We start from the raw sequence: 16,598 nt of genomic DNA, 5'->3' as shown, positions 1-16,598 counted from the left end.
GCACGCAACGCGAGCGGTGTTGTCAGGGTATAAGCCACTTTCACGCAGATGAGCAGGGACCCTGGGCATCTTCCTTTCAGTGTTTTTCAGAGTCAGTAGAAAGGCCTCTTTAGTGTCCTAAGTTTTCATAACTGTGACCTTAATTGCCTACCGTCTGTAAGCTGTTCACGTCTTAACGACCGTTCCACAGGTGCATGTTCATTAATTGTTTATGGTTCATTGAACAAGCATGGGAAACAGTGTTTAAACCCTTTACATTGAAGATCTGTGAAGTTATTTAGATTTTTACGAATTATCTTTGAAAGACAAAGTCCTGACAAAGGGACGTTTCTTTTATGCATGTAATTTGGAGTTGTAGAGAGATGACCAGGTTTTGGCAATCTATACATACTGCTGCACACAAAATACTAGCTGTACAGTTTGATACGACCACATGTCTCTATCTTCTTAATGCCCAGCAGGACTTTGTTCTTGATCCTGACAGAGAAAATGTGTTCATGACTATCAGAAACTTTGCTAAGAAATGTATTCTTCTATTGTGGGCTTCTAAATCTTCTCCCACATTTAAAATAGGGATTGACCAGACTGTTGACTTTCTTCCTCTTGAAAAGCTCAGTTATGACCTCAGCAAGAGACAGCCCAGGTTTGATAGACTCTGGTCTCCGCTACTCAACTATATTTCAAAGTGGAGAGAGTGAATGGGGTGACTAGGGAAATGAGAAGATACATGTTGCGTAAGGTGCTGTAAAAGCTCATTCTTTGCTCGTCGTCTCAGCTAAGGCTGGAAATAGCTAATAGGAACGCTGATAGTGCTGCTGCAAGTTTGTTTGTTTTGTATTATTCATGTTTGCCACATCTGTGAATGTGGAATGTGTTTTGTTGGTTGATTGAAAAACTTAATAAAACTTTAAAAAAAAACATTTTTTTAAACGAAGATAAGCTGGAGAACGAGAGTTTTGTTGGAGGTACAGCCGACTAGCGCTAGCTTAAGTTAACTAGATAGGAAAAAACAACTATAAAATAACATACATTTGATTGCGGTACTGTACTGTACACATTTTCCATCACTGGAGAAAGACCCTTTCACACTCACCTTTCTGGAAGTTAACTAATTATAGTCACATAACTATATCATCTGTATGAACCCGAGAGAAGAGTAGAACAGAATAGAACAGTAAAACAGAACAGAAGAACAGAATAGAACAGCAGAATAGAACAGCAGAATAGAACAGCAGAATAGAACAGCAGAATAGAACAGAACAGCAGAATAGAACAGAACAGCTGAATAAAACAGCTGTTCTTTCTGGCTTTGAGTTATTTCCAAACGAAACCTATAATATACAACCCAGACTAGCCAAAAGCCCTGAGGGATGCCACTCTCCTATAGTATACAACCCAGACTAGCCAAAAGCCCTGAGGGATGCCACTCTCCTATAGTATACAACCCAGACTAGCCAAAAGCCATGAGGGATGCCACTCTCCTATAGTAGACAACCCGGACTAGCCAAAAGCCCTGAGGGATGCCACTCTCCTATAGTATACAACCCAGACTAGACATAAGCCCTGAGGGATGCCACTCACCTATAGTATACAACCCAGACTAGCCAAAAGCCCTGAGGGATGCCAATCACATATAGTATATAACCCAGACTAGCCAAAAGCCCTGAGGGATGCCACTCACCTATAGTATACAACCCAGACTAGCCAAAAGCCCTGAGGGATGCCACTCACCTATAGTATACAACCTAGACTAGCCAAAAGCCCTGAGGGATGCCACTCACCTATAGTATACAACCCAGACTAGCCAAAAGCCCTGAGGGATGCCACTCACCTATAGTATACAACCCAGACTAGCCAAAAGCCCTGAGGGATGCCACTCACCTATAGTATACAACCCAGACTAGCCAAAAGCCCTGAGGGATGCCACTCACCTATAGTAGACAACCCAGTATAGCCAAAAGCCCTGAGGGATGCCACTCACCTATAGTAGACAACCCAGACTTGCTAAGGAGGGATGCCAACTTTAATCTCTGGCGTACACTAGGGATCAGGACCTTTTCAGACATGTTTCATCACAACACAACTTTTGCTTTTGTTTGTTGTTGTAATATCTTCAAATTAGACAAGTCATTTCCTCATTCACTTCCAAGGGAGGTTTAGAGCTCAGCTGAATGAAGTTGAGACACTTCTTGCTTCAGCACAATCCACCAAAGACTAAATCTCCTTTATCTCTAGACTCCTTTCTGAGAACGTGGGCTCCTCCTTTACTACGGTGAAAAGAATCTGGGAAAAGGACCTCTGTCTGACTATCAGTGAAGAGTTATGGGCGGATGTTTGCTACAAGGTATACTGCTCCTCTACTAATGTAAAAATAAAATAATCTTACAAATGTTTATACACATTTTATTACACCCCAGTGAGACTTTGGGGCGCCTAGTGGTCAGAGTGTTGGACTAGTAACCGAAAGGTTGCAAGATCGAATCCCCAAGCTGACAAGGTAAAAATCTGATGTTCTGCCCCTGAACAAGGCAGTTAACCCACTTTTCCTAGGCCATCATTGAAAATAAGAATGTGTTCTTAACTGACTTAACTCTTAATTGAATAAAGGTTAAAAATAAATAAATAGAAAGAACAGACATTTCTCCTGATTGGAGAAGATGTACCTCAAAGTGGAAACTCAACTCAGCAAAAAAGAAATGTCCTCTCACTGTCAACTGCGTTTATTTTCAGCAAACTTGTGTAAATATTGTGTAAATATTATACATGTGTGAATATAACAAGATTCAACAACTGAGACAGAAGCTGAACAAGTTCCACAGACATGTGACTAACAGAAATGGAATAATGTGTCCCTGAACAAAGCGAGGGTCAAAAGTAACAGTCCGTATCTGGTGTGGCCACCAGCTGCATTAAGTACTGCAGTGAATCTCCTCAAGGACTGCACCAGATTTGCCAGTTCTTGCTGTGAGATGTTACCCCACTCTTCCACCAAGCAAGTTCTCTGACATTTCTGGGAGGAATGGCCCTAGCCGTCACCCTCCGATCCAACAGGTCCCAGACGTGCTCAATGGGATTGAGATCCGGGCTCTTTGCTGGCCATGGCAGAACACTGACATTCCAGTCTTGCAGGAAATCACTACATGAGGGAGGAGGATGTCTTCCCTGTAACGCACAGCGTTGATTGCTTGCAATGACAACAAGCTCAGTCCGGTGATGCTGTGACACACCACCCCAGACCATGACGGACACTCCACCTCCAAATCGATCCCACTCCAGAGTACAGGCCTCAGTGTAATGCTCAGTCCTTCAACGATAAACACAAATCCGACCATCACCCCTGGTGAGACAAAACCGCAACTCGTCAGTGAAGAGCACTTTTTGACAGTCCTGTCTGGTCCAGCGAAGGTGGTTTTGTGCCCATAGGCGACATTGTTGTCGGTGGTGTCTGGTGAGGACCTGCCTTACAACAGGCCTACAAGCCCTCAGTCCAGCATCTCTCAGCCTATTGCAGACAGTCTGAGCACTGATGGAGGGATTGTGAGTTCATGGTGTAACTCGGGCAGTTGTTGTTGACATCCTGTACTTGTCCCGCATGTGTGATGTTCGCATGTACCAATCCTGTGCAAGTGTTACACGTCTGCCACTCTGAGGACGATCAGTTGTCCGTCCTGTCTCCCTGTAGCGCTGTCTTAGGTGTCTCACAGTACAGACATTGCAATTGATTGCCCTGGTCACATCTGCAGTCCTCATGCCTCCTTGCAGCATGCCTAACACGGAACCCAAACCGGCTGCGCGCGTGCACCATCGTGCATCAATGTATTTTGTCCCCCTACACCCAACGCGATCACGACACGCACGCAGGTTAAAGTATCAAAACAAAGTCTGAACCAATTACATTAATTTGGGGACAGGTCGAAAAGCATTAAACATTTATGGTAATTTAGCAGGTTAGCTTGCACTTGCTAGCTAATTTGTCCTATTTAGCTAGCTTGCACTTGATAGCTAATTTGTCCTATTTAGCTAGCTTGCTGTTGCTAGCTAATTTGTCCTGGGATATAAACATTGAGTTGTTATTTGACCTGAAATGCACAAGGTCCTCTACTCCTACAATTAACCCACACATAAAACGGTCAACCAAATCGTTTCTAGTCATCTCTCCTCCAAAGGCTTTTTCCTCTTTGAACTTATATGGTGATTGGCATCTAAACTTTCATAGTATTATCACGACGACTGGCAACACAGTTCGTCTTTTAATCACCCACGTGGGTATAACCAATGAGGAGTTGGCCCGTGGGTACCTGCTTCTATAAACCAATGAGGAGATGGGAGAGGCAGGACTTGCAGCACGATCTACGTCAGAAATAGAAAGGAGTTATATTTTAGCCCTTGGCTCATTGATGCGAGCGAGCAGTGTGGGTGCAATGATTGAATAACATAGATTTCGAAATGTATTTTGCAACACTTACGCACGCAACGCGAGCGGTGTTGTCAGGGTATAAGCCACTTTCACGCAGATGAGCAGGGACCCTGGGCATCTTCCTTTCAGTGTTTTTCAGAGTCAGTAGAAAGGCCTCTTTAGTGTCCTAAGTTTTCATAACTGTGACCTTAATTGCCTACCGTCTGTAAGCTGTTCGCGTCTTAACGACCGTTCCACAGGTGCATGTTCAGTTTATGGTTCATTGAACAAGCAGTGTTTAAACCCTTTACATTGAAGATCTGTGAAGTTATTTAGATTTTTACGAATTATCTTTGAAAGACAAAGTCCTGACAAAGGGACGTTTCTTTTATGCATGTAATTTGGAGTTGTAGAGAGATGACCAGGTTTTGGCAATCTATACATACTGCTGCACACAAAATACTAGCTGTACAGTTTGATACGACCACATGTCTCTATCTTCTTAATGCCCAGCAGGACTTTGTTCTTGATCCTGACAGAGAAAATGTGTTCATGACTATCAGAAACTTTGCTAAGAAATGTATTCTTCTATTGTGGGCTTGTAATTCTTCTCCCACATTTAAAATAGGGATTGACCAGACTGTTGACTTTCTTCCTCTTGAAAAGCTCAGTTATGACCTCAGCAAGAGACAGCCCAGGTTTGATAGACTCTGGTCTCCGCTACTCAACTATATTTCAAAGTGGAGAGAGTGAACGGGGTGATTAGGGAAATGAGAAGATACATGTTGCGTAAGGTGCTGTAAAAACTAATTCTTTGCTCGTCGTCTCAGCTAAGGCTGGAAATAGCTAATAGGAACGCTGATAGTGCTGCTGCAAGTTTGTTTGTTTTGTATTATTCATGTTTGCCACATCTGTGAATGTGGAATGTGTTTTGTTGGTTGATTGAAAAACTTAATAAAACTTTTAAAAAAACATTTTTTTAAACGAAGATAAGCTGGAGAACGAGAGTTTTGTTGGAGGTACAGCCGACTAGCGCTAGCTTAAGTTAACTAGATAGGAAAAAACAACTATAAAATAACATACATTTGATTGCGGTACTGTACTGTACACATTTTCCATCACTGGAGAAAGACCCTTTCACACTCACCTTTCTGGAAGTTAACTAATTATAGTCACATAACTATATCATCTGTATGAACCCGAGAGAAGAGTAGAACAGAATAGAACAGTAAAACAGAACAGAAGAACAGAATAGAACAGCAGAATAGAACAGCAGAATAGAACAGCAGAATAGAACAGCAGAATAGAACAGAACAGCAGAATAGAACAGAACAGCTGAATAAAACAGCTGAATAAAACAGAACAGTAAAACAGAACAGTAAAACAGAACAGTAAAACAAAATATAACAGCAGAATAAAATAGAATAGAAGTGTTCACACACAGAAAAGACTCACCTTTCTGACAGTAATCGAACTTGTAGAGTTCGCTGGCCTCGGGCTGCTGCTGACAGTACACCAGGTAGTGAGTGATGTTCCCGTTGGGATCCGTGGGAGGTTTCCACTTCAGGAGGATCTGAGAGGAAGAGTTGGAGGAGGAGATGGGGTCCAGGGGCACCGAGGGCTCTAGGGGAGGACGGGGATACCAGGGGTTAATCATACCTTTATTCTTCTTCTTGTTCAGGTCAGCAGATCACAGAATGCAGAATAACTGAACTCAAAACATATCCAGACTGATCAAAAGATAAAACTAGCAGTAAGTTTAACTGTAGAATGTATCAGTCTGTTATATCTGGAGTACTTCTCCTGTCTCATCCGGTGTCCTGTGTGAATTTAAGTATGCTCTCTCTAATTCTCTCTCGCTTCTCTGGGGGGACCTGAGCCCTAGGACCATGCCTCAGGACTACCTGGCATGATGACTCCTTGCTGTCCCCAGTCCAACTGGCCGTGCTGCTGCTCCAGTTTCAACTGTTCTGCCTGTGGCTATGGAACCCTGACCTGTTCACCGGACGTGCTACCTGTCCCAGACCTGCTGTTTTCAACTCTCTAGAGACAGCAGGAGCGGTAGAGACACTCTTAATGATCGGCTATGAAAAGCCAACTGACATTTACTCCTGAGGTGCTGACCTGTTGCACCCTCTACAACTACTGTGATTATTATTATTTTACCATGCTGGTCATTTATGAACATTTAAACATCTTGTTCTGTTATAATCACCACCTGGAACAGCCAGAAGAGGACTGGCCACCCCTCATAGCCTGGTTCCTCTCTAGGTTTCTTCCTAGGTTTCGGCCTTTCTAGGGAGTTTTTCCTAGCCACCGTGCTTCTACACCTGCATTGCTTGCTGTTTGGGGTTTTAGGCTGGGTTTCTGTACAGCACTTTGATATATCAGCTGTGAGACAAGGAGGAATAAAGTAAGATCACAGATGAATAGCCCAGGGAGACCGACTGACTAGGAGACAGACACAGTAGCAGGCTTCATTGTCCTGGGTGATACACTATATATACAAAAGTATGTGGACACCCCTTCAAATTAGTGGATTTGGCCATTTCAGCCAAACCCGTTTCTGACAGGTGTATAAAATTGAGCACACAGCCATGCATTCTCCACAGACAAACACTGGCAGTAGAATGGCCTTACTGAAGAGCTCACCGACTTTCAGCATGGCACCGCCATTGGATGCCACGGTTCCAACAAATTCGTTCGGCAAATTTTCCATCCTATTAGAACTGCCCTGGTCAACTGTAAGTGCTGTTATTGTGAAGTGGAAACGTCTATGAGCAACAACGGTTCAGCCGCAAAGTGGTAGGCCACACCAGCTCACAGAACGGACCGCAGTGGCTGGAATGATGTATTGGCTGGCACATCACCATCAGAGCCCGGTCGGCGGGGAGGCGACACTCACTACCGAGTTCCAAACTGCTTCTGGAAGCAACGTCAGCACATTAACTCTTCGTCGGGAGCTTCATGAAATGAGTTTCCATGGCCGAGCAGCCTCACACAAGCCTAAGATCACCATGCGCCATGCCAAGCGTCGGCTGGAGTGGTGGAAAGCTCTACATTGTAGATGATTCTCTGCTCCCAACATTGTGGTAACAGTTTGGGGAAAGGCCCTTTCCTGTTTCAGCATGACAATGCCCCTGTGCACAAAGTCCATACGGAAATGGTTTGTCGAGATCGGTGTGGAAGAACTTCACTAGCCAGCACAGAGCCCTGACCTCAACTCCATCGAACACATTTGGGATGAATTGGAATGCCGACTGTGAGCCAGGCCTTATCGCCCAACACCAGTGCCTGACCTCACTAATACTCTTGTGGCTGAATGGAAGCAAGTCCCTGCAGCAATGGTCCAACATCTAGTGGAAAGCCTTCCCAGAAGAGTGGAGGCTGTTATAACAGCAAAGTGGGGACCAACTCCATATTAACACCCATGATTTTGGAATGAGATGTTCAACGAGCAGGTGTCCACATACTTTTTGTTCATGTAGTGTACACAATTCATGTCCATGTCTCATGGCATAAAAATCTGTCTTTAACCTGTCTCCTTCCCTTCATCTACACTGACTGAAGTGGCATTTATATTTGTTATTGGAGTGGCAGCCACGATTTAGGGGGAAACACTGGAACATAACCCTGACAGGAGGTAGACGATGTAGCCTGGATGCCAGCCAACATGGCTTGACAAAGAGACAAGGACTAGAATAAATAGATCTGGGACCAGTCTAGAGACAAGGAGGGTGAAACTCTAGATCTGGGACCAGTCTAGAGACAAGGAGGGTGAAACTCTAGATCTGGGACCTGTCTAGAGACAAGGAGGGTGAAACTCTAGATCTGGGACCAGTCTAGAGACAAGGAGGGTGAAACTCTAGATCTGGGACCTGTCTAGAGACAAGGAGGGTGAAACTCTAGATCTGGGACCAGTCTAGAGACAAGGAGGGTGAAACTCTAGATCTGGGACCTGTCTAGAGACAAGGAGGGTGAAACTAAAACTACAGTAAATGACCGTTTACTTCCCTCCTTCCCGCCTCCCTGCCCGCCGGGCTCTGATGGTGGTGTCCCAGCCAACGCATCATGCCATGCGTGTTGTGCCAGGTGTGAGGCTGCATGTCATGCGGCTACACTGTAATAACACTATAATAATATGATTATTATTAACACACTGTGATGTGGTTTATCAGGAAGGAGATGACACAACAGACACCTGTTGTTGATGAAACCAAAACCGGTTTGTCCACTGGAGACACACACACGCTGGGTGACACACACACACTCACAGGATGACACACACACGCAGGGTGACACACACACACACACACGCAGGGTAACACACACACACACGACACACACACACACACACACACGCAGGGTGACACACACACACGCAGGGTAACACACACACACACGCAGGGAGACACACACACGCAGGGTGACAGAAGATTTCTGAGCTCTGCTTGAGTAACTAGTGACTTCAGCCATTTGGCACAAGACAGAGAAACAATGAGGCAGGGAGGTACAGGCCGTACTCTAAGCTCATCATCAGCTTCCTCTTCCTTGTTCTTATATCTTTAGCTTTGACACACCTCAACAGCTAAAAGCTGAGGCAGAGGACAAGAGCCAATCTTGTCCTCTGGAGAACCTAACCTACTAGCTGACTGACTGGTTGGATTGTCCACTCACCTATTGTCTTGATTAGGGGTTTGGGGGAGGGGTATGCTTAAGATCACTAAATAGACAGACATGAATTAATAAAGAACTGAGAACTCGGCGGCCTCGTGGTTAGAGCGGCGGCCTCGTGGTTAGAGCGGCGGCCTCGTGGTTAGAATTGGTTAGAGCTCTGGTAGACCACTTGGTTGGAGCAACCTCGTGGTTAGAGCGGCGGCCTCGTGGTTAAATCCCTCGTGGTCAACCTCTGGAGAACCCTCGTGGTTAGACGGCTACTAGCGTGGTTGACTGACCTGTGGTTAGAGCGGCGGCCTTGGTTAGAGCGGCGGCCTCGTGGTTACGGCGGCCTCGTGGTTAGTCCTCGTGGTTAGGGCGTCGTGGTTAGAGCGGCCGGCCTCGTGGTTAAGCGGCGTGTTCACACTAAATAGACGTGGTTATGAGCGGCGGCCTCGTGGTTAGAACGGCGGCCCTCGTGAGAGACTCGGCGGCCTCGTGGTTAGAGCGGCGGCCTCGTGGTTAGAGCGGCGGCCTCGTGGTTAGAGCGGCGGCCTCGTGGTTAGAAGGTTGGGGATCGCTGGTCGAGTCATAACAAAATGAAACCCGATGCCTCTCTGCTTAGAAACTCAGCATTAAGGACATGGATTGGAGGGAAGGCCCTGCGATAGACTAGCGTCTTGTCCGGGGGTACAGTACATCTAGCTGCCTCGAGCTAATGAAACAGGAGATGGGATCAGTTATATCTCAAAGGAAGGTCTTACTGGTGGCGTCTGTCCTGACGTAGGTGATCTTGCTCTTGGCCCCGAGGACCTGGTGTTCATCAGAGGCAGAGAGCTGGGTCTTGACCATGATGGCGTACTGCGTCCAGGGCTTCAAAGCCAAGATCAAGGTACCTGGAAGGAACAATAGTATTGTTAGCTATGTGTTTCAGCACGGACAATATTGAGCCCAACACTTGTTGTTCCTACCGTACAACTACAGTGTATATGATATGATACGTTTTAATGTGTGCAAAGAGCTGCAAACTACATTTCACCATATGGACAATAAAGTCATTAGGTATCATTATTAGTATTGTTATGTGTTGCAGCACGGACAATATTGAGTGCAACACCCCACCCTCCTTCCTTCCCTCCCTTCCAGTAGTAAGACAGGAGAGAATAAAACATTACCTGGCTCCTGTTGTGCGTTTCCGTCTGTTGCCCGGGCTGGGGGGTCCAGGTCAATGATCACCCAGTTGGAACCACACGCATCCTGGCCATCAAACTCTGTCACGTTGGGGTAAGGCCTGGGAGAGGGGAAGAGAGAGAGAGACAGTTCATACTAAAAAGCTGAATCTCTCACACACACACACACACACACACACACACACACACACACACACACACACACACACACACACACACACACACACACACACACACACACACACACACACACACACACACACACACACACACACACACACAACCTGATAAATATGTAACTATTAAGAAGCAATGTGGTTTAATTTTTGCGACCTGTGTTTTTTTAACCAATGTATTTAAGCAATAAGGCCCGAGGGGTTGTGGTACATGGCCAATATCCCAAGGCCTGTTCTTAAGCATGTCGCAACGTGGAGTACCTAGACACAGCCCTTAGCCGTGGTATGTTGGCCATATACCACAAACCCCTGAGGTGACTTCTTGCCATTATAAATTGTTTACCAACGTAATTAGAGCAGATAAAAATACATGTTTTGTCATACCTGTGGTATACGGTCTGATATACCACGGCTGTCAGCCAATCAGCATTCAGGAACAGAACATCACTAATCAACAAAGTGCCACAAAGACGAGTGATACGGCTCATTAACTACTATAGCTCAGGGCTCTACGTTGACGAGGAGAACACGGTGTGTTCCTAAGTAGACAAGTAGAAGCACACAAACAAATCTGGGAGATCAATTCCAAGTATTTCAATTCATTTATGAATGAATGACTTAAAGGCCATTAATAAAAGGTTTCTGGAATGATCTATGCTCAATCAAGCACAGTGCACCCTTAAAAAGGTCTCCAGTCGAAAATGTTCAGCTGCCCATTTTTAAAGGGATGTGCCGTTACCGTGGTAACTGGGCACTTCCTTGTCCGTGAGGGGAAAAAGAAAATCTCAGAATGCTCTTCACAAGAAGCAGAAAGTTACAGCAAACTCAAACTAACATCAAACTAAAATGATATAACTGACCAAGAAACACAAGGACAAAGTGACACTTAACATTTCGGGTCAATTTGACTGTGTGACCACACGCCAATGTGGCTTGTGAAATAGACATTACCCGCAAGTGACAAAATCTACCCGCATTTGGCTGGTGTTCTGGTCCCGACTCATAGTGTTAGCATAAAAATGAAGTGTATTTTCTCCCGTTTCGAGACGGGTGAATGATAATGGTCCATTCTAAATCAAAACTAATTTCACACATATATTATTTAATCCAGATTAAATTAAGAATAGTCTGATAGTGACAATATTAGCCTATTACCTGTGAATGATCCCCAGTGTAAGGCAAGAAACAATGCCTTTTTAAAAATGTTTATCGAAGTTGCATACCTCATGTAGCCTAGCCCATAGGCCTTTATGTTCTGATAAGGTATATATCACAACTAAGGGGGACTAATAACTTCATAAAATGAAGCACATTAATCCACTTTACAACGTGATTAGAGTAACTGGCATATGTAAGCAGTTCCCAGTTTGGGGAAGATCATTTTCACCATAGACAAATACATGCCTAGTGCGCACGCACGCACACACACACACACACACACACACGCACGCACGCACGCACGCACGCACGCACACACACACACACACACACAGTACTTACGCTTCCTTGTAGAAGACCATGAAGCCCAGCAGGTCTCTGAAGTCGGGAGGCCAGAACGGTTCCCACTTGATCATGATCTTGTCATGTGTAGCACGCACCTGAGTGAACCTTAACTCCTGGTTCTCACCTGAGACACACACACACCACCGAGACACACACACACACCGAGACACACACACACAGAGAGACACACACACCACCGAGACACACACACCACCGAGACACACACACACCACCGAGACACACACACACACCACCGAGACACACACACACACACCGAGACACACACACACACAGAGAGTACACAGAGAGACACACACACACACACAGAGAGAGACACGCGCACACACACACAGAGAGAGAGACACACACACACACACAGAGAGAGAGACACACACACACACAGAGAGAGAGACACACACACAGAGAGAGACACACACACACACACACAGAGAGAGACACACACACACACACACACACACAGAGAGAGAGACACACACACACACACACACACACACACAGCACACAGAGAGAGACACACACACAGAGACACACACACACACACAGAGGCACACACACACACACACACAGAGACACACACACAGAGACACACACAGTCACTATCAGAGGACATGGTAAGTACTATACTGTCCTAGGTCTGTGAAACACAACAGATGTGTGTGTGTACTCAGACTGTACGGTTCTTACAGGAGGCCTGGTCTCCGTTGGTCTTCGATACGATGTTGTTCTTGGTATGCCTGTCCCTGGTGCCCGTCACCTCCTCCATCTTGCGTATCTCTGACATGCAGAGCTTAGCATTGAGTTGAAAGAACATGCGTCCCTGCAGGATGCTCAGGCTGTGTTGGGTCCAGTCCCACAGCTGACGCAGGTTCTGGTTGTCATGTGCGTAGAACGAGTAGCCCCTTGGGAAGCAACACACACATTAAATTGATTTATTCAAACATTTAACAGATATAGCTTAAAATATAAGGATGTGGAGGTAGAAGGAGGAAGAAGGTGGAGGAAGAGGAGGGGCCGGCGGGGTAAGAAGGGGAGGAGGTGGCGGAGGAAGAAGGGGAGGAGGTGGCGGAGGAAGAAGAGGCGGAGGAAGAAGAGGAGGAGGCGGCGGAGGAAGAAGAGGAGGAGGCGGCGGAGGAAGAAGAGGAGGAAGCAGAAGGAGGAGGCAGAGGAGGTGGCGGAGGAAGAAGAGGAGGTGGCGGAGGAGGAGGAAGAAGAGGAGGTGGAGGAAGAAGATGAGGTGGAGGAGGAAGAAGATGAGGTGGAGGAGGAAGAAGATGAGGTGGAGGAGGAAGAAGAGGTGGCGGAGGAGGAAGAAGAGGTGGAGGAAGAAGAAGATGAGGTGGAGGAGGAAGAAGAGGAGGCGGAGGAGGAAGAAGAGGAGGCGGAGGAGGAAGAAGAGGAGGTGGCGGAGGAGGAAGAAGAGGAGGTGGAGGAAGAAGAGGAGGTGGAGGAAGAAGAAGAGGTGGCGGAGGAGGAAGAAGATGAGGTGGAGGAGGAAGAAGAGGTGGCGGAGGAAGAAGAGGAGGCGGAGGAGGAAGAAGAAGAGGTGGCGGAGGAGGAAGAAGAGGAGGTGGCGGAGGAAGAAGAAGAGGTGGCGGAGGAGGAAGAAGAGGAGGTGGCAGAGGAAGAAGAAGAGGAGGAGGTGAAGGAAGAGGAGGAGGTGAAGGAAGAAGAGGAGGTGGCAGAGGAAGAAGAGGAGGTGGCAGAGGAAGAAGAGGAGGTGGCAGAGGAAGAAGAGGAGGTGGCAGAGGAAGAAGAGGAGGAGGAGGGTGAAGGAAGAGGAGATGGTGAAGGAAGAGGAGGAGGTGGAGAAAGAAGAGGAGGTGGCAGAGGAAGAAGAGGAGGTGGAAGAGGAAGAAGAGGAGGTGGCAGAGGAAGAAGAGGAGGTGGCAGAGGAAGAAGAGGAGGTGGCGGAGGAAGAAGAGGAGGCAGAGGAGGAGGAAGAGGAGGCAGAGGAGGAGGAAGAGGGAGGCAGAGGAGGAGGAGGAAGAGGAGGCAGAGGAGGAGGAAGAGGAGGCGGAGGAGGAGGAAGAGGAGGAAGAGGAGGAGGACAAGGAAGAGGAGGTGAGCAGTAGGGTCAGGAAGAAAGTCAACTTACCCGTCCATCAGTGTGTCCCCTCTGATGACCCGTAGGTTGCGGAGGAAAGAGAGCGAGACGAGAGCGTAGGAGCGCCGGACCTTCAGGAAGCCTGTAATCTCCTCCAGCTGTCCAAGGTTAGCCTCCAGCTCTGCTGCTATGTTATCTACACACACATACCCATCATTAACTCAAAAGTTACATTGTAAGCGCGCACACACACACACACACACACCCACAGCAGTAAGTTGAACATGAGCCACTAATACCCACTTCCTCCTCTAAGGTTGATATCCATGCTGCCGTTGAGAACGGTGCATCCTCTCAGAGCCTGGGCTGCTGTCACAGAGTCCACCATTTTCAGGCCCATACACACCTTAGGACATAGCCCAGCACACGGAGTACAGACCAACCTGCAGGACGAGAGGGAGAGAACACACATCAGATAACACACCCTCATAGGATATAGGGCATGGTTCCCCAACCCGGCGGCCTGAGGGTGATTTAATTTGGCCCCCCAAGTTTTCTCAAAAACAAAAAAAACAGATTGGTGGACATAAAGACTGTAAAAAGGAGTTGGTTTGGGATGAGTCTGACCGCAGAGTGAAGTAAAAAGCAGCCAACAAGTGCTCAGCATATGTGGGAACTCTCAACCAGGTGAAGCTGGTTGAGAGAATGCCAAGAGAGTGCAAAGCCGTCATCAAGGTAAAGGGTGGCTATTTGAAGGATCTCAAATCAAATAATTTATGATTTGTTTAACACGTTTTTTGGTTACTACATGATTCCATATGTGTTATTTCATAGTTTGTGTCTTCACTAGTATTCTACAATGTAGACAATAGTACAAATAAAGAAAAACCCTTGAATGAGTAGGTGTTCTAAAACCTTTAACCAGTAGTGTATGTTTTAGTCAAATATTATATCTGTTTTGGCTTCTTGCGGCCAATTTGCAGTCTACAAATGATTTGTAATTACACTGATTTCAGAAAGTATTCAGACCCCTTGACTTTTTCCACATTTTGTTACGTTACAGCCTTATTTTAAAATTGATTCAATTGTTTTTCCCCCTCATCAATCTACACGCCTGTATTTTAGACGTACGTACGTACGTAGAGTTGACAGTAGTATATAGTACTGTATTATAGACTTACGTGGTAGAGTTTACAGTAGTATATAGAGTACTGTATTATAGACTTAAGTGGTAGAGTTGCCAGTAGTATATAGTACTGTATTATAGACTTATGTGGTAGAGTTTACAGTAGTATATAGTACTGTATTTTAGACGTACGTAGTAGAGTTGACAGTAGTATATAGTACTGTATTATAGACTTACGTGGTAGAGTTTACATTAGTATATATAGTACTGTATTATACTTACGTGGTAGAGTTGCTAGTAGTATATAGTACTGTATTATAGACTTATGTGGTAGTTTACAGTAGTATATAGAGTACTGTATTATAGACTTAAGTGGTAGAGTTGCCAGTAGTATATAGTACTGTATTATAGACTTATGTGGTAGAGTTTACAGTAGTATATAGTACTGTATTTTAGACGTACGTAGTAGAGTTGACAGTAGTATATAGTACTGTATTATAGACTTATGTGGTAGAGTTTACAGTAGTATATAGTACTGTATTATAAACTTACGTGGTAGAGTTGCCAGTAGTATATAGTACTGTATTATAGACTTATGTGGTAGAGTTTACAGTAGTATATAATAATATATTATAAACTTACGTGGAGGAGTTTACAGTAGTATATAGTACTGTATTATAGACTTATGTGGTAGAGTTTACAGTAGTATATAATAATGTATTATAAACCTACGTGGAGGAGTTTACAGTAGTATATAGTACTGTATTATAGACTTACGTGGAGGAGTTTACAGTAGTATATAGTACTGTATTATAAACTTACGTGGTAGAGTTGCCAATAGTATATAGTACAGTATTATAGACTTATGTGGTAGAGTTTACAGTAGTATATAGTACTGTATTATAAACTTACGTGGAGGAGTTTACAGTAGTATATAATAATGTATTATAAACTTACGTGGAGGAGTTTACAGTAGTATATAATAATGTATTATAAACTTACTGTGGAGGAGTTTACAGTAGTATATAGTACTGTATTATAAACTTACGTGGAGGAGTTTACAGTAGTATACCCGGAGGGGCATTCTGGTATACAGGCTCCATTGTGGATGACGAACTGGTGGCAGTCGCTGTTCTTGCTCTGCTGACACTTGTTGTGGAGGTCCTGGCAGAAGGAGAAGGGGACGCAGCGCCAGCCCCTGTAGGTGTAGTATCCCTGCGGACAGCGGTCCACACAGGCCTCCTGGTAGTAAGGAATATAGAGGAGTTAGATTAATCAATTAGTCAATTGTAAGCATCCGTATCAATTAGAACATTTGAGACTGTAAAATAACAAAATGTAGGTGATATTTGTAATAGCAGATATGACATAAGAGTTTAAATAAACAAGACTTGCTTAAACAAACAAAGCCAAAACTCCTTCCCACCTAAGCAGGCTGAAATAGCAGGCGGTCTTTTTAAACAACTCTTACACTAGAAGAGCATTA

General features: G+C 45.2%; 1 protein-coding gene across 6 annotated transcripts in view; it reads right to left on the bottom strand.

Annotated features, from left to right (window-relative positions):
* LOC118402477 (insulin receptor-like) overlaps nucleotides 1–16,303 on the bottom strand; it is a 52,202-nt gene extending 35,899 nt beyond the window's left edge. Inside the window, exons 1-8 of one of the 6 annotated variants that reach the window (XM_052476146.1) lie at nucleotides 16,161–16,303; nucleotides 14,290–14,429; nucleotides 14,038–14,182; nucleotides 12,627–12,841; nucleotides 11,919–12,045; nucleotides 10,228–10,343; nucleotides 9,817–9,948; nucleotides 5,852–6,019 (exon numbers count right to left, since the gene is read on the bottom strand). In XM_052476146.1, the coding sequence (XP_052332106.1) occupies nucleotides 5,852–6,019; nucleotides 9,817–9,948; nucleotides 10,228–10,343; nucleotides 11,919–12,045; nucleotides 12,627–12,841; nucleotides 14,038–14,182; nucleotides 14,290–14,386 (1,000 nt within the window). In that variant the 5' untranslated portion in view covers nucleotides 14,387–14,429; nucleotides 16,161–16,303. Of the gene's footprint in view, nucleotides 1–5,851; nucleotides 6,020–9,816; nucleotides 9,949–10,227; nucleotides 10,344–11,918; nucleotides 12,046–12,626; nucleotides 12,842–14,037; nucleotides 14,183–14,289; nucleotides 14,430–15,754; nucleotides 15,772–15,844; nucleotides 15,862–15,889; nucleotides 15,907–16,024; nucleotides 16,042–16,069; nucleotides 16,087–16,160 lie in introns of those variants that run through there. The other 5 variants (XM_052476141.1, XM_052476142.1, XM_052476143.1 and 2 more) reach the window with 5 other exon arrangements.
* Nucleotides 16,304–16,598: the final 295 nt, after the last annotated feature.

This window comes from Oncorhynchus keta, chromosome 23 (genome assembly GCF_023373465.1).
Source record: "Oncorhynchus keta strain PuntledgeMale-10-30-2019 chromosome 23, Oket_V2, whole genome shotgun sequence".
In the NCBI taxonomy this organism is placed as follows: Eukaryota; Metazoa; Chordata; class Actinopteri; order Salmoniformes; family Salmonidae; genus Oncorhynchus; species Oncorhynchus keta.
This window is presented reverse-complemented; position numbering and strand designations above follow the sequence as displayed.